Source organism: Bufo gargarizans, chromosome 10 (genome assembly GCF_014858855.1).
Source record: "Bufo gargarizans isolate SCDJY-AF-19 chromosome 10, ASM1485885v1, whole genome shotgun sequence".
In the NCBI taxonomy this organism is placed as follows: Eukaryota; Metazoa; Chordata; class Amphibia; order Anura; family Bufonidae; genus Bufo; species Bufo gargarizans.
Window position 1 is genome coordinate 56,160,290 of NC_058089.1, and position 26,478 is coordinate 56,186,767.

General features: G+C 42.3%; 1 protein-coding gene across 1 annotated transcript in view; it reads left to right on the forward strand.

The window, feature by feature from the left end:
• Window positions 1-26,478, forward strand: part of LGR4 (leucine rich repeat containing G protein-coupled receptor 4) — a 90,589-nt gene that overhangs the window by 15,119 nt on the left and 48,992 nt on the right. Inside the window, exon 2 of the mRNA XM_044270327.1 lies at window positions 17,546-17,617. Coding sequence (XP_044126262.1) covers window positions 17,546-17,617 — 72 coding nt within the window. The remainder of the gene's footprint in view (window positions 1-17,545; window positions 17,618-26,478) is intronic.

The window sequence follows — 26,478 nt, forward strand, 5'->3', positions numbered from 1 at the left end:
AGTAAGGACTTGGTTTCTATTTTATATTATATTTTTATTTTATTTGAAGCATTTTACTGATATAGTTTTGTGCCATTTTATACACATGTACGTTCTCTCCCCCCTCCCCCATTTTAGTTTAATCTTTCTGGCTAACGAGCAGATTTGACCGCTTCGATTGACAAGTCTCACAAGAATAGACACCAGAGGGCAACTAAATGATGATTTTATTTTTTTTATGTAATCTGATTACCAGTAATTTTTTAGTTGCTTCTACCTCAACCCTTTTGGCTGTAGTAAGCGACTAGGTCTTCCTTGGATGTTTTCTTCATTCCCTGCATTCATAGGCAGTGCAGCTTTTCTCTTGTAAAGGTAGAGACTGTGTCTTGCACGAGATGTGTCCATGGAAGACCAGATGCAAGATGCTGCAAAAATATCTACTTCATTTTTTAAAGAGGTTATCCCATGAATGTAAAATTATTTTTCTTTACTGCCTTTCTGTGGGTGGGCAGCAACTCGCATGACAGTCAAGCACATGTGTCTCCCACAATGCATTGCAGACAGCTTGTCAGTTCCTCCCCTGCATAAGAGCCTCTTAGATATAGCCCCAGAGATGTGTATGGTGTGTAATACCTCCAAAATGTTACCCTCCACTGTCTAGAGAGATATAACTATACATTTCTATGAGTTCAGAAGTGGGGACGAATGAATGTAAGGTGTCTGGACTGCTTCACCTGCACCAGTACTGAGGAGAAGGGAGCAGCGAAGCTACTGAGCATGTTAGTCCACCACTGAATGCAGGAGAAGGTGGACCGAAAGAATAAACAGCAGGGGGCGCTTACAGTAATGTACATAAAAAATTTATATTGCAAGAATACTTCATTTGAAATGGCCTGTTCATTGTGTGTGACTTATTTTCTTAGAATAACACTTTTAAGGTTTCTTGACATCTGCTTGTGTGTATTGTTGTCCTAATCTTATATATATATATAGCTAATGTTGTCCTTCTAGGACCTTAGCGCTGCAAGGCCAGTGTGCTGGCCCAGTAATACATAGACTTTTTCACTGCGTTGTGTCTTTAGTGATGTGAACTTGATGTTAGAACTTTTTATTGAGATAATTTAAGTACGTACAATATGTTTACCCCCCTTCCCCCTGGAATATCTTTAGTAATTTTGCTAGCTGTAAATTGAAAGTAGTCTCTAGCCGCACATTCCTTTTTGCCCAGAAGGTCCGGCTGGTCCTGGCGTTGACTGAGTTATTTTATTCTTCTGCTGTATTTTATCAAGCTTTGTCGATTTTTGTAATGGCTGAAAGCTTTGGTACTGAGCTGTGTGAAATGTGACGGCAGGCTTCTTCTACTTATAATTAGCATATTTCTGGTTTCTCGGTTTTACCAGAACCCACAGACGGGTCAATCTGGGCTAAATCATGTCTCGCCCATTTGTCCTAGACCCTTTCCAGTTAGTTATGGGAGGTACTGAGCAAAAATAAAAGATACTTTTAAAGGGGCCGTGCCAAGTTGATAAGTTATTTAGCTTTATAGGTTAACTAGCTGATCTTTGAGGGTCCAACCACTGGTACCACCAGTGATCAAGATATGGGGGTCTATTTCCCCAGCTCTGATAGAGCGGGAGGTCGTGCATGCGCACTGCCTCTCCACTTATTCTTCATGGTAGCGGTAGAGATAGTCAAGCGCTGTACTCTGCCACTCCCATAGAGAACTAATGGAGTGGCAGTGTGCATGCACGACCTGCCGCTCCATCAGAATGGAGGAACTGGACACCCATTGTTGTGATTGCTGGGGGTCCCAGCAGTTGGACCTGCAGGAATCGGGTAGTTATGTCCTAACCTGAGGATAGGGGATAGCCTATAAACTTGGCACAACCCTTTAAAACTTTACGAAAAAAACTTTAAAACTTTGTGTCACAGGCTGAACCAGTTTTGAGAAGAATGGGGAGTTTGTCAGTGATGTGATCAGGTGGTGGCGACTTGAGGAATTACATTTATAAAATTTTTTTTTTTTTCCTTTTTAATTACATTTTTTGTTTTATTGTGTACATAATGTGTTCCTTTGTTCTGACTGCTGGTTCTCTAGTAGGGTAGTAAACAGTCATTGACTTGGATATTACAGTGCTTTTTTGTTTTTAATGCACCCTCTTGGCGAGGATACAAAATGTATTTGGAGTCTCGCACCTTTGACTTCATGGTCTGGACGGTGAATCTCAGAGACTGTTCGTTCTTGAGCAGTCTGTGAACAAATGGACAAACAAGTTGTATTAAAAGCACATGTGTATTCAGGCTCAAGTTCACAAGGTGTGTCCAAGCATTTCTGGCATCTGCCGGGCTGGTTATTGATGAACTTTCTGCTTATCTAAGGGTAGATTTGTAATGTATTCTGTACAGTTCATCTTAAAGAGAATGTGTAATCCCAAAGTGACCTGCTGTTTAAATCACTTTATTTTTTATGTTTAACATATTTTTAATTCATTATTTTTTTATGTTAATTTTTAATGTCACTGTCACTTTTTTTTCTATTTTTAATCTAAAGCCAAAAGTCCTGCAGTTTTTGCACTGGCCACTGTCTAATAATTGGTGCCACTTCTTGGTTTGTACAGCTCACTTGAAGGTCCTATTACATCAATGGATAACCTCTAAGATGATCGGTAACTATAGTATTCGGAAAATAGGCGCTCACCCATCCGGGGTCATCATGAAAACACACGTTTATTCACATATGAAAGTTCATAATGTCAAAAGACTGACCTAATATAATATAAAAATACTAAATATAAATAATAACGCAATTTTCAAATCCACCTTTATAGGGTAAAATAATTTAAAATGTATGGTAAAATAATTTGTGCTGTCGCTTTAACAGGAAATCTCTGCGGTATTGCAATATAAGCCACAGCGATGGCAAGATCATCGTGGTACTACAATGCAAACCGCAGTGACAGCAGAGCGTTCGTAGTAATGCTCGTTCGTGGTCATCTGGCAGTGTAATGCTACCGCCGATTACCCAATGAAAGACTAAATGCTCGCTCATCGGGTAATCGGGATCTTTTAGCATGTTTAAAAATCCTTGTTTGCTGGCATCAGATTGCTCTGTGCAATGGGCGCTCTGCTGCCGGCAAACAATAATAAGTATAGGGACGAGAGATGGCATTAACGATTGCTCATCCTTGGGGCTCATGCACACAAACGTATTTTCTTTCTGGGGGTTTTTGGGGACACGTTTTGAAAAGTTATTCTGTGTGCATTCTATTTCCGTATTTCCGTTCCTCAAAAAAATAGAGCAAGTCCTATTTCTGTCCACATTACGGACAGGGATAGGACTGTTCTATTAGGGGCCATCTGTTCCATTCCGCGAAATACTGAATGCACATGTCATCCGTATATATTATAATTTATTTTTTTGGTGGACCGCAAAATACATACGGTCGTGTGCATGAGCCCTTATATTGAGGAGGAGATCACTGCATGTAATAACAGCGGTCTCCTTTTCTAGCGAGCAGACTATTTCTGGGAGGGAACTCTATCATCCTGACAATCGCCCGGATGATCTGTCAGCGTAATAGTACCTTCATTTATTCTAATCCTAGCTGTAATGATATCACCTCTGTGCATAGATAAGACAGACTCCACCATTCACAATAGGTGATTGTCAAATCTTATCTATTCTTTCTTTGTACAATGACCTCTGCACAGGGCACAGAGCATGCCCAGAAAACTCTCCAATAGAAGGCAATGGGGTCCCCTCCTGACCATTGGGTGTATGACCCATGGGGCTGCCGTAAAGCAATTTATTTTTATACAGTTAAGAACCGCTCATGTAAGATGGCCGCCCCCATAATCATGTTCAGGAAATAAAATTAAAAAAATCTACAATCAGAAAATAAAAACAGAAAAAAGGAGGTGTTACTATCTGATTTTAACTGGCAGATAAAATGTTTGACACATTCCATTTTAAAAGTATCTAAACAAGATTCAGTGATGGGGTATGTCTCCAAACTCTGGTCAAGGGCACTGCCCGCTGGAGTCTATCTTGTCCTTATGGCTCTTGTGAACAAGGGATTGGTTAACATGACGTAAGAAAATTCATGGAGCGGTGTGGATCCCACGGCCATTATGATGCAACATTTATTTTATTTTTTATTCTATTTCGATTTTCCTAGAGGACGTTACTCTAAGTGTGCTCTTAACATGGCCATAACTAGTTTTAGTCCCCTTCCCCCCACAACCCCAAAGACGTATTCAACACATTTCTGGTTTGGGAATGATAATTTTGTATTTTTTTTGCCGCCAATTTTTTTAAGTGACTTTCTTCCATTCGTCCCCATTACTTAACTGTCTACAGAGTGAGGCCTCTTGCACACGACCATGTGTCCACCCATCGCCGTATTGCGGCCATGATATGGTGAGCCCGCAATACACGGGACACTGGCCATGTGCATTCCACATCACGGATGCCAACCCATTCACTTGAATGATTCCGGAGATACGGAACGGAAAAAGATAAAACTTGTCCTATCTTTTTGTGGAACGGACGGATCGCGCACCCTATTCAAGTGAATGGGGTCGCGATCCGCATGCAGCTGGCCTACGGTCGGTGCCCGTGCATTGCGGACTGCAATTTGTGGTCCGCAGAACACGTTGCAAGAGGCCTGAGGGAATCTTTAGAGCAGATGGATGGAGGTAACAACAGATAATTCTGATGCTTTTTTTTTTCCCCCTTGGAGACACGTAGCTCTACATGAGAGGGTTGTAGACAATGTAATGACACATTCACATGGGCCAGCTGAGCAGGCAGTGATTGGGAAGGAACCGTTCCTTCCCAATAATTGCCTGCTCATCAGAGGAGGAGCCTGATGTATAGGGACATGCGATCGCTACGATAAGGTGATTGGCAGCCCCTTTTTACGTGACATTTTCGTAAAAATGTTCATTCCAGTCCAGATAATGGTCCCGAGTAAGGGCAACTTTTTTTTTTTTTTTTTTTTATATAATGATAATAGACAACTTTATTTGATTTTTATGGAGAAAATAAGCTGGTTGCATTAGTGTAAATACCCTTTAAAAGGATACTGTTTTAGCCTTTGTTTAGAAGATGCCTCCAGTGTAGTCATTGTTGTAGAACCCATCATTGAGCCATTGTCTTCCAGGAATCTGGGACACCTTGCTCAGAAGTGTAGTGTTCCTTGGAGCTCATTAGCTGCAGAGAGGTGTTAATCATTTTACTTCCCAGTCATATATATGTCAGGACTGAGTGGAAACGAAAGCTGACTTGTCCCTCAGCGATGGCCAAAAGCTATTTATCTCTTGATTTATGTGTGAGAAGTCCATCTTTTTTGGTTGTTGTCAGCTTTGAATAAAGAAACCTAACCCCAGCCTTGCTGTAATTTGAAACTATCTTCTCGACTTCTTCTTCGCATAGCTATCACTAGGTGGGTGCGGTATACCTTTATCTGATGGTGAAGCCTGCACTACAATGTCATAGCCTCCGGCAGTGGTTCTATTGAGAGGATGTCTTGGGAAATGTATTATTGCAGCTCCAGTCATTGTTTGAGTGCCATACCTGGTGCTTTGCTGAAACTTTATTTTTTATTTTTTTGTCAGTATATGTATTTTGTCATTAAATGCCCTATGAAAACTCATTTGCGTCAGCGTATTCCCAGTTTCTGATGATCAGCCACCTGTTGGAAAGCATTGTCCACTAATTTCACTTGCATCTGGAGCCATCAAACGTTGCCGAGGTTTATCGAAACAAAAAAGTCTTCCCTAAAACTTTTATATATTTTTTTTTCCTGCTCTGCTTGTAATGCATTAATTTCTGGTCATAACTTGAGATATGCAATTTAAGCCGTTCAACACCTGATTGGTTTGACTGCAGAAAGGTCATCCATGAAGCCTTCTAGCATTTCCTGCTCACAAAGATGCTGCATACTTCAGGTATAAAGGCCTAGCATTCCTCAGGTTATATGAGGCATGCTGTGTATTTGAGACCAAACCCGGTAAGAGTCTCTTTGCAGAGAGCAGAGACCTGTGCCTTGTTATTATTACATGTGACTTACTGAATATTCACATCTGCATTGGCGACTCTGTTCGGGGAGGACTCCTTTTTTTTATTCAGCTATAAAAGGGAAAACCCGAACGGAAACCAAAGTGACCCGATTATAGGCAATGGGATCCGTTTTGGTTCCGTTGGTTTCAGTTCTGTGCCGAATCCTTCACTTCCATTATTTTCATTTGTTATTCTCCTTTTAATAGAGCAGAACAGCAGAAATAACTCTCACAGATGTGAACGTGCCCTCAACCGATTTATAGCAATTTACAGAAACCTCTGTGCTCTACAAAGCCGTAATATAACACCAATGGTGCATTGGACTGCTCTGTACCCCCCTCTCTGCCTCAGAGGTTATAGCTGACGAATTCCGTATCTATTGGACGGAATAAAAAAAAAATATTAGGGCATCAAACTGGTGTAAAGTAGAACTGGCTTAGTTGCCCATAGCAACCAATCAGATTCCACCTTTCATTTTTCACAGCTCCTTTACACAAGTTTGATAAATCTCCCCATTGTTTCCAGTTGAGAAGATCAGGGCACCATACTTGGACAATGCAAGAGATCATCAGCTTTGCTGTCTCCGTCTGACTCCTAAAAGGGGCCGTCCCATTTGGACACTTATGAGATCTGCAATAAATATCTAATAGGTGCTAGTCCCACCTCGGACGCCTGCCCCTTTCTCGACATTCGGCCCCCCATCCCGCCTGTACGGGGATGGAGATGTTGGCTATTTACAGAGGTCTTATAGACCTGAATGAAGAGAGTGGCCACCACTGCCTTCCTGGCGGCATGAGACGGGGAACCCTTCTGAAGAGAACAGCAGTTCCCAGAGGTGGATATGCTATAAATGTCCAGATGGGAATACCCCTCAAGCGTTTTGAAGTCCGGCAGGCTGTTCCAGCAGAAGAATATCTTTTTAGGAGTTCACAGTCTCCAGCATAGCCGGATAATGCCAGGATGATGGGAATCTGGTCGCTTTCTGGCATAAATACAGTTTTTGTGGCCGCACAGAAAGTCCTGCATGCACAACTTTTTGTCCGGCCCCATCCCCGTTGAATCTCATTGTAGTCATTGGGGAGCCAACTGTTCCCGGCACTAGATGGCTGTGCCATTTATGGTGAACTCTGGCAGGCTGTTACAGGCTGCTGGCTTTCCAAATGTTGATGTGAACGTAGGGTTAGATAGCTGTCGATAAGCTATTCCAACCACCACTCCTCATATAACATAGATCCAGCTAAACATGCATGTGTTTTCAATGGGCAGAGCAGAATAAGCCACTGCCGGCTGCATCTTGCGGTGGTTTATTTCCCTTGGGAACAAATGATTGGACATGTTGCCTGACTCTTCTTTTTTCCAACAAGTGCCATAGAGAGAGAGAGAGTCTGGATAGTCCCCTCATCACCCAAGAGTTTAAATGGTCAGGCAGTTCTGAGGAAATCAGCAGGATAGGCCAACATACAATGTATGGCCGCCAGTTTTGTTTCTATCATTCTTGTATCCTGGATCATAGTTGATTTATTAATACATTTTGTATTGCTGCCCTTTTATTTTATTTTTTTATAAATGTTTGATTGCGGTTCATCTTTTATAATTAAAATTTTGTATAGTCGTACTCAAGTGTGTGTAAATAAAATAAATATATATAAAATTATATTCTATATACACTGTTTTTGGGACCCTTGCTATTTTCTCCCCCTTCCTTTAAATTCAGCAAAACAGGCGTGTAATTCGTTATTGAGCAGAACCAGTGGGAGTGCTTTGTGCAGCCCTTAATTAAGGGCTTTGTATGCCTCAACAAAGGAGAGCGAAGAAAAAGTATGATTCAAGCTCATTGTTGGCTGTCCCTATTGGCCTGGTTTACTGGCCAGCTATTGGTGCCCTGTGCGCTTTCTGCACATAACTGACACTTTTGTTCGTGGTTAACGGAGGTGAAAGAAGCCAATTATTGGCTTTTTTTTTTTTTTTTTTTTTTTTTTCAATTCCGTGAAAGGCAGCTGCAGAACGATGGAAATAAAAGGCAAATATTCTTAGATCTGAGATTTGAATTAAACTTTTCTTTATTTTTTTAATTTTTTTTTTTCAATTCTTGGTACGTTGCTTTTAGACCGAAGAATTTTATTGTGTACTTTGAGCCTTTTAGGCTTTTAGAGGTGATGTTTACTTGTCTAACAAGGTTAAACTTCCTGAATTCCTGTGGAGATATACAATGGATGAAATTCTGTAGCAACTATCGATTGATAGAATTTGGCAGTTTGGATGGCACTTAGTCATAGAGATGGTCTTGAAAACTTTTTAGGTTTACATAGGGTAAAAAAAAAACAATGGATTATGCTAAATGTGCTCATTCTCAGTCTACATATTAAAAATATTTTTTCCCTTAGTAAGGACGTCTGCATTCTCAATCCTAGACATATTGGGAAAATGTTTTGGGGGTATACGAGACTTTCAAAAACGGAATGATGTCTACCTGAGTTCTATATGGAGGAATATGGTGTTTTTAGTTGCATAGAGCAGTGTTTCCCAACCAGTGTGCCTCCAGCTGTTGCAAAACTACAACTCCCAGCATGCCCGCACAGCCAAAGGCTGTCTGGGCATGCTGGGAGTTGTAGTTTTGCAACAGCTGGAGGCACACTGGTTGGGAAACACTGGCATAGAGCACCTAGTCTAGTCATAATGTTTGGGCACTTCTGCATAGAACTGGTCTCGTTCTGATTTTTAGGATAAGTCATAATGGACCTTCCTTGGTCTAGTTATTTTAAATCCAATTTAAGCATAGTTTGGCACATTTGGCCTATGTGTAGTACTGTTCTTGTGTTGCTCAAGAAGTTCCACCGTTGTAGAAATCCAATTTTTAGATGGGAAACCTAATGTGAGGTCAATAACATGTAGCCTTATAGCTGTTGTCCTTATCTGATCTAAAGCTGTGGTTCCATTGCTGTACAGAAGAAGTGCTGACCACCTAGCCTCTATATTCAGAGGTGGATACATTCCAGGAAGTAGCTAATATACATAGAAACAATATTTTTGGGTTATTTTCTGTTTTAAGGTCTATGGAATTTCTTACTGTTGGCTTTTAAGAAAAATCGGAAAAGCCCTTGAAATGGTCTTCAGAAGTCTACAGTCATTTTGTCTACCCCTTAAAGTTTCTGTAGGCTTCAGATCCTCCTCAGAGCCAGTAGATCCTTAAAGAAATATCTACAGTTATTTGGCTTTCGGATCCCTGCCTCTCTATTTCATTGTGTTGATTTTATCTAGTAAATTTGGTACCAGCGGTATATGGCAGCCACTCCTTTCCTTAGCTTCTTTAGCACTAACCATGTTTGAGATGATTTGCCATCTTTCGGCCTACATTCGGCTTAGAAATTGTAATACATTTTTTATTTTTTTGCCTCTTTAGCAATTTTTATTTTTTATTAATCTCCACCACAATGCATTTTGTGCATTGTTTCTTCAGGGAGTGAAACGCGGAAGATGAGCTCCTCCTCTACGGGGGGAATCAACCACTTACAAATTGACGCTTTGTGACTTGCTCCAATTGACACTGTTTGTTTTGTACTTTGGCATGAATTCAGCTGCTCTCTATATTGTACGTGCCAATATTTATCTTCTCTTTCACCATTCCTCCCATCCTGGACACTTGCTAAGCTCCGGGTGAGTTAATTAGAGGAAAGTAAACTGTGGCACAAGGGAAGTGGTAGCTGATGTATGTCAAAAACCACTCTTACATGGCAGCTGCCACCAGTTCATGCTTTAGTCTGTTGTCATCTGGTTTTTACGTTGGCCCTTACTTCTAAAATTTTTGCAGGGTGTTTATTTTATTTTTTTATTTTTTTTTACAATTTACATTTCTATCTCTTAGCTAGATTTAGTAAGAAAAATGCACCAGAATTCTGGTGGAAATTACATTGAAAAAGGGCGCTGGCGGTGTCTGGCATATGCTGGATTAGGCAATTCTGGTATTCTGTTCCTTTGCCAAATTTGTACATTGCTGTAGATGGAGGGAACTGTCTAAAGCCTGTATTGATGATCGCTAGTAACTGCAGTCTAAGGGTTTGTTCACACGACGGTATGGCTTTTTCAGTGTTTTGCGGGCCGTTTTTTTTTTTTTTTTTTTTGCTTCAGTAGTGTTTCCAGTTCCGTTTTTCCGTATGGCATATACAGTATTTACATAGAAAAAATTGGGCTGGGCATAAAAAAATTTCAATAGATGGTTCCGCAAAAAGCGGAACGGATATGGAAGACATGGGGAGTACATTCTGTATGTCTGGTGTTCATTGGGCGTTCTGAAAGATCACAATTTGCCGGCGGTAGGTTGTGCTGTCTATTTGCAATCTGCTGTAGCAAATAACTAGACAGCATGGGGACGAGTGATGGCATAACACTGCTCCTCCCCATACTGTGAAGGAGATCTCTGCATGTAATAGCAATAGTCTCCTCCGCTAGCAGCGGATCCACCAGGCTGTTCTGGCAGAGAGTAGCCTGTTTGCTTTTTATTTAATTTTTTGGCTTATCCGGCACTGTCGGATTCTACAGTTCACCGCCAGATCCCCATTGACTGTGATGGGGTCCGGAGGTGATCAGGCCACTTTCTGGCATAAATGCTGGATTTTGACCGGACAAAAATCATTGCATGCAACGTTTTTTTGTCCAGCCGGCATTTGCGCCAGGTCAGGCACGCCGCAGATGTGAACGTACGCTAAACTGTCTAAATTTGCACCAAATTTATTCATCCACCTACTTGAGAAACTAATACATTTGGCACAATGAAGAAAAGCTAGAGGGTGGTTTAGAACTACACAAATTGGTCTAGTCCTCTACAACCCTCCCCTGAAAGAGCAGTACTCCTATCCTGGTCAGTTTCTTGTTCCAATTCCTTTTAATTGATTTAATTTTGTATATCTGAGGCCACCTACACTATATAGAATCTTCACCCATAGGCCTTGATTGGAGAGATCTGTCATAAAAAAAATAATATATATATATATTTTTTGTTTCCTGTCTTGATGTAATACTGTAATTTTGTTGCAGGTCTCGCTGTACATCTCCTGGTCTATGTACGGATGTTTTATTTGACACAAAGGTGTCTTCCCCAGTAAACCTGTAGAAGTGGGAATCATTTGTACTAATAGGAATCTGCTCTTTTTCTCCCAGGGGGTATTTAGTGTTTTTCCTTTTTCTCTTGCTAGTCTAGTAGTTAGAGCCTTATCTTAAATACCTGACCCCTGAATTCATTATCTGCAACCTCTGCAGCCACAGAGTGTGATGTGAATGGAATACATTCACTGTGAGGCTCACCAGGGTAATGAATCGAGGTGGAGTGCATGTGAACGGGCATTTAACCTTTGTGCAACCCGACAGGAAGCTACAGGGACATTTTTAAATTTATTTATTTATTTATTTATTTTTTTTTTTCTCTGTGCAGAATTTGAACATCTGATTTTGTTCTTCCAAATGTATAATTTCTATCATTTAGTAGAATACAAACGAGGGGGACGAAATATTGTGTCTGATCTATGCCACAAATTGACGAGGGACTGTAGAATTCAGAAATACCTAGTAGATTAAGGGTACATTCACACGAGCGTATGAGTCCTCAAATTGCAGATCCGCAAAACATGAATGTAGCCGGCCCTATGATTGAAATGCCTAGGACAAGAATAGGACATGCTCTATCTTTTTTGCGGGGCCGCAGAACGGATCTACGGATGCGGACAGCACATTGTGTGCTGTCAGCATCTTTTGCGGCCCCATTGAAATGAGCGGAGCCAAAAATACAGTCATTTGAATGTACCCTAAAGGTAATCCCAAAATATTATGTGCTTCTGTGTAACTTCTTCTTATCTAACTGGCACATAACTCTGTGCCTTTCCGTAGACTTCCATAGCAACACCTCTAAAATGCTCCTAGAATCATAATCTCATCAGCACTACTCCTGTCCTGTTAGGGCCTACGGAGGTCCTACTTGAGGTTCTCTGCTTCTGTTATCCACAATGGAGATAACTATGTAGGAACTTCTCCCACTCTGGCAGCCTTGGCCTGGCCATGTACTACAGTCACTCATTCTTTTGAATTATCACCATGTAATACTACATTAAAAGGTTTTGTCTGGGATTTTGATATTAATGGCCAATCCTCAGGAAAGGACATCAATATCAGACTGGTCGTGGTCCATCAACCTGCCCCCCTTCACATCAGTACTCTCCACCGGACTTGGTTCTCTTGGCTATAGCGATGACCATTCAAACTCGCACAAGAACTCCAGCCTATCACTAACCTCTCAATCCAGGTATTTGCTGCAGTGGTTGCGTGTATATGGCCACCTCATCGCAGCACCTAAGTGATCATAACCCAACGGGGAGCCTGGTTCAGGAAAGATGGGCAGTTTAACAGGTCTTTATTTTATTTTTTTATATTTTATGCCATTTTTCCCTTTGGTTAGAGTTTGTCTTGATTTCGGCAGGATCGGCGACCGTAGAAAAGATTACAATACTGTAGTTTAACATTTGCTTTGGTGTTGGTGACGTTCCTGCCAGGTTTGACCGTTGCAGCAATAGTAAGCCGCAACCAAGAATAAATTTCAAACCGGTCCAGTGCGTTGTTATATTTAAGATTTTATAATCTCTAGTGTAAGAGAAGCGTGCACTTCTAAATTCAATGGCAGGTTTACTTTTCAAGACCCGTAGCCAAGGCTTATTTTGGACCAGCCGGGGACATTATCATGGCCCCCCCCCCCCCTTCCTAAATAAAGACATGGAGAAAGTGAGTCTGTTGCCAGGGTGCAGGAAACCATCAAAACACAATTGCTGACCCAAGTGCAATAAATAATCCGGTCTTTACAGTCTTGTAAAACATATTTTTAGTCAAAAATAATAGTGCCAAATGTATTGCATATTTTCCATTTTAAGACTGTATTCCTTGTGCTACTTCAGGCTATTGCCGCGCAGAGTTTGACATTTCCAAACCGTCACGTCTAATTTAAAAGTGGCAAAGCATTAGCTGGCTCGCCCACGCGTTGTGTTGTTTTCATAAGTTATCTTTTCCCGAGTGTTTTTTTTACATTTTTATTTTTTTTCCCCTTTTGTAGAGGAAGCTACACAGTAATTGCTCCTGAACTGTTGTCAACTCTCTTGCATTTCTCGTGCATTTTTTATATAATGTTGCTTAATACTATGGAAAGGTTATTTTTGGCTTCTCGTTGGACAGGTCCTTCACAAACCATTTTGTCCATGAAGATAGCGGCGGACATGCTTGAGGGCTGAATAGCTGGTGTTGGATTTTTAATGCTTGTTTTTGTGAGAGACATATGCTTTATTTATTTATTTTTTTAGCAGAGTGTTAGAAGAAAGCTTTTGAAAAAGGCTTTCGAGATCTCTCAGAATTGGATCATATGCCGTCCTTTAGGGCTCATGCACACGGCCGATGGTCGGCCGTTCCATTGCGGTCCCCAATGCACGGGCAAGAAGACTGATCCAGACCTATTCAACTTGAATGAGTCCGTGATCCGTCCGCCCGGCCAAAAATAGAACTCTGTAGTGCTTCCATGGGGTTCCGTGCTCCATTCCGCACCAGACCTTCGGATTGCGGACCTGTTGAAGTGAATGGGTCCGCATCAGTGATGCAGAGTGCAAATGGCTCGGTGCCCGTGTATCGCGGACCTGCTTTTTGCATATACGGGCACGGCAGCACACGTTCTTGTGCATAAGCCCTTAGGGGCCATTCACAGGTCCGCAAGTGTTTTGCAGTTTGCAAATTGCAGATCCGCAAAACACTAACACCGGCCGAGTGTGTTCCGCATTTCGCGGACCACACGTGACCGGCACCATCATCGAAATGCCTATTGTTGTCGGTGGCTGCGGACAAGAATAGGACATGCTCTATCTTTTTTTTTTTTTTTTTGTGGGTCCGCGGATCAAGACTACGGATGCGGACAGCATACGGTGTGCAGTCCGCATATTTTGTGGCCCCATTGAAAGGAACGGATGCTTACCCATTCATGCGGATGTGTGAATGGCCCCTTACCCTAAATATATACAGCCCTAGTACGCTCATGTGAAACCTGGCCTCGAGGCCCATTTACACATGCCGGCTGATCAGCCAATTATTAGGAACTAACCATTTGCTCTAGATAATTTTGTGTAAGTCAGAGGAGGTGAATCATTAATCATCTCCTCTGTATGAGAATGAGTGATCACTGCCTCAATGACTTGTCCCCATAGATTAAAGGGGTTTTCTGGATTTATCAGGCCCTGATAGTCTATTAGCCAAATGATGCCATATTTTACTGGTTCCAACCATCTTAAATTGTATGTGGTTTTTATTGTGTTTCTTAGCCATAATCTAATGTATATTGGGGAAGCCATGAGCCATTGTCAAGGTCTTGTGTCTGTCATTCTCTTGCTTTACTATTACTTTTCTGGCTATAGTTTGACTATAGGGACCCATTTACTAACGCTGTTCAATATTTAGACCAGGTAGTAAGAAGATGCCCCAAATATATCAGTGACATGTGCCAAATGTATCACACGACATATCTCTGAAGAAGGTAGACAACTCTCTTCCTTTCATCAGCTCAAGGTGGGCTTACTTCACCCCATTATTTGCACCAAAAAACCCTGCACATGCTATTAATCTGGCACATTTTTACAAATTCTCCTCCCCTTTTAAAAAATATTAAAAATCTTGAGGCACAAAAAGTATTTTGTGTGAAATAGTTCATCTGCCCCATGGTGTCTTCTGGATCATACCAACTCTGATTAGATGTGTAGAATTTCTGTGTCTCGGACCGTCTCGAGGACAGATGCTGGTGAAGATGTTCAAGGATGAGCCTTCTGAATTTGGGAGAGGGGCCAACACAAACAGTAACTTTGTTTATAGTCCGCTGACATTATTCTGTATTGTTTCTAGGGTTGTGCGGTCTATGGCTTAGTGTTCCTGGCAGAATTTTTTGCTTGTTTTTGTTTTGGGTTTTCAGTGTAAATTCTATTTAGAGGTTATTCAGGGTGGGAGGGTGTTGATATTTTTTAAAAGGTCAGCATGGGTTGAAAATAAGCATTCCTCACCGATTCCCACGCCGCTGCTCTGGTCAGTGTTTGTACAGAACATGTAAATTTTACACCCAGAAACCTCTCCGTCCCAGAAGCATCAACTAATCTCAGCTAAGATGATAGGGGTGTGTCTGACTGCGTGTTGACTGACCCCAGTAGCAACCAGCAGCATTGTGAATGCTCTGAATGAAAATATAAAAAATATGTACACGTTGGATCAGGCGTCCTCAAACTGCAGCCCTCCAGCTGTTGCAAAACTACAACTCCCAGTATGCCCGAACAGCCTACAGGTATCAGCCTACAGCAGGGCATTGTGGGAGTTGTAGTTTTAGAACAGCTGGAGGGCCACAGTTTGAGGATGCCTGCGTTAGATGGTCAGGCAGTGCTTCCTAAATTGACAGGTTTGGCCAGCTGGGGTTATCCTTCTGATGCCTGCACGGCCGCTGCTGCATCTCCCCGTTGCACGGTGGGGATTAAGGGCAGCCAATAGCAGGCGGTGACAGGAACGAGCCTCCCTAGCATCATGGGTGTAGTGAGGCTAGTTACTGTCACGGCCTGCTATTGGCTGACCACTCTTAACCCCCACCAATCGCCGGATATGCTTGGTATCGCAGCTCAGCCTCATGCACTTGAATGGGATAGAGCTGCGGCTAGGCTATGTGACGATGAACATTGCATCACTGGCCTAGTGTAAGCTCCCAAAAAAGATTAGCGAGGGTCCCAGATGGCAGACCGCCATACCAACCCCCGCCTGCCGATTAGATACTTATCACCTATTCTGAGGTAGGTCATCAGTATAAAAAAATTGGAAACCCCCTTTAACAGTTAGACCCCAGTAGACTGGTTATGTATGAAAAATATGATTAATCAGGCCCTGGCTCTAAATGTTTTGTTGGAAATTGTTATGCAGGTTCGAGCTTGGCACTTTTCAGCCGCCACATCTAGGTTGCATGGCACTACGTGGCAGCCCTATATTTACTTGGACTGTAAATCATAACTGGATACTAATTTAAGATACAGAACACATGTTTGTCCACAGCTGACCCTGTTCTTATGGGGTTTTTCATGGTCTGCAGATTGCTGACATCAAGATTTTGTGCTCTATGTAATAAAAACAGATTTTAAAATTTTTGTGTTGGCAACATTCAAAGATGCTATCTAAAAAAGAAAAGATAATAAGCCTTAAAAGCGTAGATTCACCTTTAGTAAACATATGGGAATGATCTATGTCTGTGCTTTCTGTTGGAGGTTGCCTTCACTTGTGACATCTAGAGTAGCACAGCGTGCAACCGCGTTCTTGCCGTCAAAACTGTTGAAACATCGAAATCCTAGTGGAACCCATTACAGTTCGGTGCGGTCTGTCCGGTGGCGTTTCGATCATTCTTGTCACAGCATCAGGAGCCATAGCACAGATTTTATCAAAGTCTAAAGGCTCCATTACCAGGGTGACTATCGGGAATGGACATTTGTAGAAACTGTCTGAACATCCCACAGATCAGCCGACAAATTAACTGTTTTGATGTCATTTAATCGGCTCTTTTATGCAAGCAGCACACCTTCACAGGGGATGTGCTGCTGACACTGTGCAAAGTGTATAGGGGCAAGTGATCTTTCTAACCGTCATTCACTCCCATGCAGTTTGTATTGGCCCATGTAAAGAACCTTTAAAAGAGTATCAGTCAATTTGATGTATCGGCAGCCCTTATGCCTCCGCTGCTACTTGTGTAGAAGAAGCTGACAGATTTTAAAGAGCACTTTCAGCAGGATCAACTCTATTAAACCAGACGAACTACTTTATAGAGTTGATCCCGTTGATTAAAATGATACCTTTCTTGTTAAAATCGGTTGCAGGGTTCCTGCGATACAAAGACTTTTATTCTTCATATAAATGAGGGATCAGTGCACCAAGAGGCGGGGCCTATCCGCTCGGTGCTCCTTAGCTTTCCAGTGCTGGCCATGCTGCTCTGAGCACTCAAGCCCGCCTTAGCATAAAGAATGAATTAATGAAAGTAGCTTTTTCTTGGGGATGCCGCAACTTATTTTCACAAGAAAGGTATCATTTTAATCAGTGGAACCTACCCTACCAGGCAGTATGCCTGGTTTACTGGGGTTGATGTTACTGACAGGTGACCTTCAAATCTTACAAACCACCACCATAACATTAGCAGACTGTTCTGTTGGGTTAGGCAGGCACTCCGATTTTCACCGTCATGGTTGCTGTTGGCAATTGGAAGTTGTATAGATAATTTTACCTAGTTTGGTTTCTCGCATGGTTTAGGTTTTAATGTTATTTGGATGAGATTATCAGTATTCTTTTTTTTAAGTGACTCGTGGAAAGAGGCCACAAGAAAAAATACAAACAAGTGGCAGAATAGGTGGACTATTTCTAATTGTGCTTCTGTTTTTGAAATTCCAAATAAAATGTTCAAGTTCCTAATATTTTTTTTATTTTCAGGGATATCAGTATGAACAACATCACAAAGTTGCCAGAAGGTGCATTCAAAGGCTTGCCTTACCTTGTAGAATTGTAAGTATATATGTCTTATTATGATATATGAATTTAGATTTCGGATTGAAAATCCTCCATATTTTACAAGTATGGCATGCTCTCTACTGGGACTGTATTATGGATCTGTATGCACACTGATATATGGGATCATTTATTAAACTGGCTGATGGAACTCTTGCATGTGTCCAAGTAGGCGTGGGCGATATGGCCTAAAATCTATAGTGCAATATAATTTTAAGCATGTCCGATTTTATATATTGCGATATAGTCTATATTGGGGTGGGGGGGAGATTAAACTTTTTTTATTTAACTATTAGCCTCCTTAGGGGCTGGACTCCTTGTCATATTTACCCTAATAGAGCTCTATGAGGGTGAATAGGACTTCACACTCTCCCTGCTGCCCTCTGCATAGTAAACACAGCAGCAGGGAGCGGACTATGGCAGCCAGGGCTTGAGCAGCGTCCTGGCTGCCATGATAACAGATTGGAGCCCTGCGATTACACTGCTGGGGCTCCGATCAGAAACTGCCACCCTGGGGCCACTACCACCAATGATTTAATTGTGTGGAGGGGGGCCCGCAATTAATATACTACTTAGAAGAGGGGGAGTAGAAGGGAGGAGCTGTGGCCACTGCGCCACCAATGAATATAGGTAATATGCCTGAATACAAACGTAGCCTGCATGTGCCGGCCATATCCCATACCTGGCCTCTATTACTGCGCGCCGTGATCCGCTGCAGTTAACCCCTCAGCCAGGGTGGATTTGATTTTGAATCAAACTGATTTTAAATCACGATTTCAATCACTAGTGAGTAAAGCTTGATTTAAATCCTAGTTTTCTACATAAAGACCAATTCTTGCTGGTATAACTTATAATATGCAAGTAGATGAAGATTTTTAGAATAACAACTGTTTTCATATTAGTTAGATTAGGGTGATTCTGTATTCATAGGTTTGTAGAAGTTAGGATTAAGGTATTTTTCTCAACTCTGTTCATGTTATAACATTTTTGCTGTGAAGAGGCATGTGATCTCTGCTGAGTCAAATTCAGTTTTGAGAACTGCAAAAGTAAACCAAGCATCTGTGATAATATCTTGTAGGCAGAGAAACTGCCCAATAATCTTACAAAAACCTCTGGATGAGCATGACCTTGTGAACAGTGATGGCCAGTTCGTATTGTTCGCCCGTGAACACATGCGGGCTGCCATCTTTTTTTTTTACAAGTCCGGTGATGCACAGGTAAGCCCTTACCTGTGCCTGTGCGCGAGCCGGTCGGAAATCAAATGCCGTCACCGGGAGCAGGCGGTTCCGATAACAGCCCGATGAAGGCCCCCGGTGGCTCTTCTCGGAACTGCCTGCTCCCGGTGACCGCATTTGATTTCCTACAGACAGAGGTAAGGGCTTACCTGTGGATCGCCAGACTTGTGAAAAAAGATGGCAGCCCGCATGTGTTCGCGGCGAACAATGCGAACTGACCATCACTGATTGTGAATGGATTAATGGAATTTATTTACCCAAAAAATTTAACTTATACAGTCCTATTCTACATGATTAAAAAACACATTTTTATTTCATGATGGAATAACCTTTGGATGGTAATATTTTCCTCCAAAAAGCATTTTATATAAAAAAAAATAATCAGATTTAAATAAATTATTTTTATTAATTTTTTTTATCCACCCTACCCTCAGCACCTGAGGGGTTATTTGCGGCAGATCACATCGCGCAGTAGTAGAGGGCAGGTATGGGATTTGGCCGGCACATGCAGGCTACGTTTGTATTCAGCCATATTATAACTATATTCATTGTTGGCGCAGTGGCCACAGTCCCTCCTCCTCAGTTATCATTGGTGGTCAGCGGCACCCGCACACAGTGGGGGGGACAGGGGGGGGGGACGACGACGACTACTCTCTCCTTCTCCACTGTGCCGGCTCAGGAGAACATGGTGTGTGCCGAAAGCGGCGCATGCCATGTTCTACCGCGATATAAACGAAATCTCCATCGTTGGCTAAATTTATATTGCATATCGTCTATACCGCCCTCCCCTATGTCCAAGTGTGGTGCCCTGATCTTCTCAACTAGAAAAACCAGGTGCCATTTATCAAACTGGTGTAAAGTAGAACTGGCTTAGTTGCCCATAGCGACCAGTCAGATTCCATCTTTAATTTTATACACCTCCTTTGGAGTTGGAATCTGTTTAGTTGCTATGGGCAACTTAGCCAGTTGTATTTTATACCAGTTTGATAAATCTTCCCCGTAGTTTGTAAAAATGAGAAGGAATCTGAAAAACAGTAGTCTTTCTGGGTTTGTGTTTGCCCATCTGGAATTTTGCCATATATTCAGACAACTAGGGCTGCAGCTATCGGTTATTTTAGTAATCAAGTATTCTATCGTTTAATCCAACGATTAATCGAGTACTCTAATAAGAAAAAACAAAAAATGAAAAGAACATTTTCCTTTTTCTAAAAACTCATCAGCCTCCCCCCCAGTGCCACCAGTCCTCTGTGATCGGCTCCCCCCAGTGCCACCAGTCCTCTGTGCCACTGGCTCCCCCCAGTGCCATCAAAAGCTATCATGTAAGTGCTTTACCCTCTTCCAGTGACGCCATGTTCATCACATGGCAATACCAAGCACAGCCGCTATGCAATGTAACCACTTTGAGGATGCTGCTTTTACAGCTGATTGGTGGGGGTCCGACTCCCTGCACCCCAGCCAATCAGATATTAATGACCTGTCCTGAGGATAGGCCATTAAAATCCTGGACAACACCTTCAAACCTGTTGCCATTGTCATCATGGCCAACTTTGATCTGTAAACCCCAGTATTTTGGCTCGAACAACACGATCCAGTAACTGCTTGCTCCACTATTTTGTAGACCACCTTGGATCTCCACATTATAACAATGACTGTGTATCATTTCATTGTCTGAGTGGGTAATAAGATTTCTATGTATCGGCAAACAGATGTACTGAGCCATAACGCTTTCGATATTGTGCCAATCATGACTGTTCCATATTTGTACACGTGTGTTCAAAATGGCGTAAAGTCAAACTAATTAGTGTTTACACTATCTAAGTGGGTGGGAGCTTTCTAAACCGCAAGCTGTGTATATGTAAGGGTCCGCAAGACTGCTTTTCCAACTGATTCCAATTAGCCCGTCCTGTCGTTCTGTTCGTACGATGAGTATGTTGCTTCGTTCTGTCAAAATCAGATGAAAAATAGCTTATTCAATATGTACACAAAGCATAAAGAAGCACGTTATAGTCCGTGCCGCACAAAATTTGACTCTTGTTTTCCTATCCTTTCAAGGGCAGGGGCGGTCTCTGCCATAGACGGTGTTCATTGAAGCTGGACTGGTGTGACCTAGTTCTAGCATTTGGAAATATCACACAACGAGTTGTGAGAAATCCACTTTCATGCGTAACAAAGGGTGTGACGAGGGTGGAATTTGTAATTAGCATCTATTAGCGGAACAGACCTCTGAGCACGCAGAGTAGTTGAAGGGAAGAAAAGGGGAAAAAAATAGTTTCTTACATTATAGGGGTTTTCTAGTTTAGAGAGCCCATTTTCATAAACCCCTTTCGATTAGTGAATTTTAAGTTAATAGAAAGAGGGGGAGGGGGGGGGGGAAGAAAGAGTCCTTTTTGTTTAGGAGCCTTCTCCTTTGGCCAGAATGTAGAGTGGTAACAAGGAGGTTCTGGAGGACACAAACAATTGATTCCAATGGCCACTATGTAATGCTTAGTTTCTCCTGTGGTGGCGCTGTAGGGAAATTAAACATCAATACTTCCACAAAACACCAATGATTCTAAACCATGTAAACAGAAAACACCCAAAAAGCCACACTACAAAAATGTAAATGTATTGAATTCCATATAATAAAAGGAGATTGTATTATTATACTTTTTATTATATGGAATTCAATACATTTACATTTTTGTAGTGTGGCTTTTTTCGTGTTTTCAGGGAAGTTAAACACTTAGGCCCCTTTCACACAGGCGAGTTTTCCGCGTGGGTGCAATGCGTGAGTTGAACGCATTGCACCCGCACTGAATCGGGACCCATTCATTTCTATGGGGCTGTTCACATGAGCAGTGATTTTCACACATCACTTGTGCGTTGCGTGGAAATTGCAGCAAGCTCTATTTTGTGCGTTTTTCACGCAACGCAGGCCCCATAGAAATGAATGGGGCTGCGTGAAAATCGCAAGTGCGGATGCGGTGCGATTTTTCACGTAAGGTTGCTAGGAGACTATCGGGATGGGGACCCGATCTTTATTATTTTCCCTTATAACATGGTTATAAGGGAAAATAATAGCATTCTGAATACAGAATGCATAGTACAATAGTGCTGGAGGGGAATAGTAATAATAATAATAGTAATAACCGGAGTGACATCACCACAGGTCCTTTTCCTGTGCACAGAAGAGAAGCCGGGCTTATTTTTTTAACCCCTCCAGCACTATTGTACATAGCATTCTGTATTCAGAATGCTATTATTTTCCCTTTATTACCATGTTATAAGGGAAATGATACAATCTACAGATCACTTCTGTGAAGAAGTTTGGGTACCAAACATGCAGATTTTTCTCACGCGCGTGCAAAACGCATTACAATGTTTTGCACTCGCGTGGAAAAATCATGCATGTTCCCGCAACGCACCCGCACCTTTTCCTGCAACGTCCGTGTGAAAGAGGCCTTACTGCTAGGCTTCCCCAGAAATCACAGCTGGTTGCTAAAGAAGCAAACCACTCTGTAGTTGGCTTATTGTCAAGAAACCTAACAAGTTGATATTGTCCACACCTATGAACCCTTTAAGGCCTGGTTTGCACTTGGAATTTCTGAAGCCTTTTTATTTAGTGTGCTCCCCTCCTTCCATGTATCTCAGAGCCAGTGGTGCCCGAGAGACTAAGTTCTATAATGGGATCAGTCAAGGTTCTCTTATGGTTTCTGTAGTTTAGATGGCAAGAAAGCATGGTCTGATGAAATTGCCAATGGATGTACTACCATTCCCAATTCTGTTCTTTTGGTTATTTTAGCTGAGCCATTATAACACCGTGGGATTACTGTACTTACTGTACAAGTTCAGAGCCTGGGGAAAAGATCAAACTTCAGTTCTTCACTTCATGGTCTGTGCAGACACTGCACCTGCTAGGAATGAAGGAGGAGATTCACTTAAAGGGGTATTATAGTTGACACATTGCCTCCTATTCACATGTTGGTGGCGTTCCTGCCACTGGGACACCCACAGATTTCAAGAACAGAGACCCCATACCCATAGGCCCCCTGCAATGAATGGAGCAGCAGATTCAGAGACAGCAGAGTACAGGGCTTTGCTATTTCCAGAACTCCCATCGATATGAATGGAACGGCCTGACATACTGCTTTGTTCATTTTGGGGAGATCCCGATGGATACAGAGTTTCCCTTCTCGTGATTGGGGGGTCCCAGCTGTAGGACCCCTACTGATCTAATAGTTATTTGTCCTATTGATGGGAATCGCTTGTCGCACCTGGCATACTCCTTTAAAGGCTCACCCTGTCATTTGGCTTGTAAAGGCTGCTGACAATTTATAACCCACAAGCCACCTCCCTGCGCTGTCCCACTCATTGCTTTACGCGTGCCTCCTGCGCTGCAGCATAAAACTCCCGGTGGTCCTAGTGTCTGTTTTGGCTGATGCTGCCTTACAGACATCCCTAAATTGCTTCCAGATGAGTCTCTTGGGCAGACAATAGAGACACGTTAAAAGCTTTTTAGATTGCAACATGCAGTCATTTAATGGACTCTTGGCAGGTTATTGATTCGGCACAGAGTACCTTCTTTTATCTTCAGGAACTGTCCAACAATCCGGCATCTTCCGGTCCTTTAGTTGTCAGATATTCTGATGCCTAGGACTACTTGATGCTCATCTCTAGCGAAACGTCAAGCCTTTTTTTAGGGATTTTTTTTATTTATTTTTTATCCTCCCCACCGCAGTTCTGATTTTTTAAAGTTCTGCAGAATTAATTTGCAATCGGATCTGCCATCTCTGTAACTGAACGTATTCGCTCAGCCCTGTATGGAGGTACGACTCTAAACTTCCCTCTCCATTAGCCAAAAATGAGTTGCCAACAAGGAGCTCTTTCTCTGGTGGACCATACCCACTCATTTGAGTTGAATGGCGAATGCAGTACCTCTTTCCACCCATAGTGGCATCTTTAGCGGAAATGACTAGCGACAGCAACTCCCTTTGCAACATTAGCTAGTTAATCGGCATCTAGGCAGCCTTTAGGCCTCTTTTGGACAAACAAGTGGAAACTTGTCCATGTTCTGGATGACTTATTTTTCAATGGACCACACACTACTAAATTCATGTGCAATCCAGTTCTGCCCACAGACTCGCATGCTGTGATTTTCATGGCACATACCAATGATCGTGAGCGGACTGGCCATAGACCCTATAGGGAAATTTCCTGGTGGGCCAATGCAAAGGGGGGGCCACCCAAGCCCTCCTCATGGTACCAGCCAGGTCCATAAAGATCTGATGACCTCGGCATTAATTTAATGTAGGAGCATCAAGCACTTAGGCACCTGTCCAGCGGCCGCAGGTGCCCTCTTGAACTCCACTTTATTGATATGCTCAGCCTCTGGATGATACAGTTTCATACTGTGGTGCGGGCTACAGTATTCCATGCTCAGGCGTTATTTTGTTCTGCACTGCGGTATTGCTGGACCCACCTACTTCTGGTGTCCCCGCCTTCTGTCAGTTTCGACTAGCCTACAACACGGGGCCACTTTCAGTTTCCAGTCCACCCCTGCCGATGGTCCATGCAGGCCATCTTTTATGGTTTAGTCTGGATGCTGTCCGTTCTAAACATGGACACAAACCTCACTCATCTCAAGTAATCTCTTGCTCTGTATATAAAGTGGCTTAAGTGATCTGAAGGAGATATTTCTTACTTGATTCATTAATTATACCTTTCACACTTGTTGTGCCCTATGAGTCATTGCCATATCGGGTTAATTCAGGTCAAGTTTCCCTCTCGTACCCATTATCATGTTTCCGCCTCTATTGCTAGGTAACGTTTTTTTATTTATTTTTTTGACGTCACAAATTCTTGGTTTAATTGAACTTGTTGGACGTCTATAAATTCCACCTTCAACAGCTATGGCGACTAAACTGTAAAAAAATATTCACCTGACAGCTGGCTATTTATCTATAATCACATAGACGCTTGCATTTTTTTTCTTCTGTTTTTAGTCACTAGGTGGCGCTCTTCTAGAAGTGTTAGGTCTCACGCACACAACTGTATTTTTGGATTCATGTCCGATCCTTATTTTATTGAGGATTGCACATTGTCCTATTCATTTCTATGGGTGCACAAACCCCCCCATAGCTGTTTGTCCGTTCTGCAAATTATAGAACATGTATTCTTGTCTGCAATACAGTCCCTTCAAGTGATATTTTGCAGACCACAGTACGGATATGGTCGTTTGCATGAGGCTGTAAAGGGAGTCTCTCTCCAGTAAATTCCCAGGCACCAAGATACCTTTTGCTTTAGTGTTTTTTTTTATATTTTTTTTTGCTTAGTTCTGGAGAGTGCATATAATCCGTATGCAAATGAGCAGTAAAGTGCACTGCGGGCGGACCCTAATGAAATCTGTGGCACCCCCTCCCCCCGATTGATCAGGCTATGTAGTATGACTATGCAGGAATTGGATCCTGTCAATCAAGGTGGGGCTACAGGAGGAGCATGGGTGCACAGAGTGGCTTGGGCATGTCCTCAGTGCACTTAGCTGCTCTTCTGCATATGGATGAAAAGTAGGTTTTCTCCAGAATGAAACATCGTTACATTCACCAGTCATGTTGCTGTTGTAGAGTATCATGCAGACACTGATTAAACTCATTAGGACTGCACTACTTAGTCGGCTTGCATTGTTAATAGGCGCACTGCCACGGACAATGCAGACTGATTACAGTGTGCTTCTGATTAGTTTAATTAGAGCTTGCTTCTGCTTGTATGGCCATACAGTACTCGACCACAGCGTGGCCACTTTGCAACCTTAACAGGATTTACTTTAAGTATCCCCAGCCATCTTGATCTCCTATCCACTATGAGGCAGAGACCCCAGAAGCTCTTCATGCTTGTTGACTATGCAACCATGTGTCCTACATGGAGAATTACACTCCCTCTTTGGGATCCAGAATGCACTGAGAATTGGTAGAATTTGTGGCCCTGAAACAAATTCAGAAAATGTAGATATTTCGCAAGTCCTGATCTGTAGTCTCAGCATTTCCACACTCTGACACAGAAGTCAGGTCAGATTCTCTCGCTCTAGGAGGTGTTACGATGGTGCCAGCAATATTTGCCTTCAGGAAGAAAAATACACGGGGTTGCCTTCAGTCTCGCAATATGTGCACAGAAATTTCTGCCCAACATAAGTACAAGTGTGTACTTATTACATGCTCCTACGCTTTACACCTTCAACTTGTGTTTTTCCTGAACACTAAACTGATCTTCACTCCTTACCAGCCAGGTGCCTACATGTCATCTTCTCCTAATGCTTTCCATCTTGGAGCACAAAACAAGGTGCGGCTTCTTAAAAGGGATTACCACATGGAGAACAGGTTCTGCGTTGCTTTTGTTGGTGTCATTTTTCCTATAACATTAAAACTGTAGCTTTAACATTACCCTTGCAAATTAAAAAAAATATCACAGCGATCCCTTTCCCTAATTTTTATTTTTTTCCATAGGAAGCCAACTTAAATAGGTTCCTTAGGTTTTCACTAAAATTCCTCTGTCTTCTAACCTGTGGTAGCCAGATTGTTTCAGCAGTATTTACCTGCCCCTTGTGCTACCACTTCCATGATCTCTGTATTGTTCATGTCACTGCCTGGACTG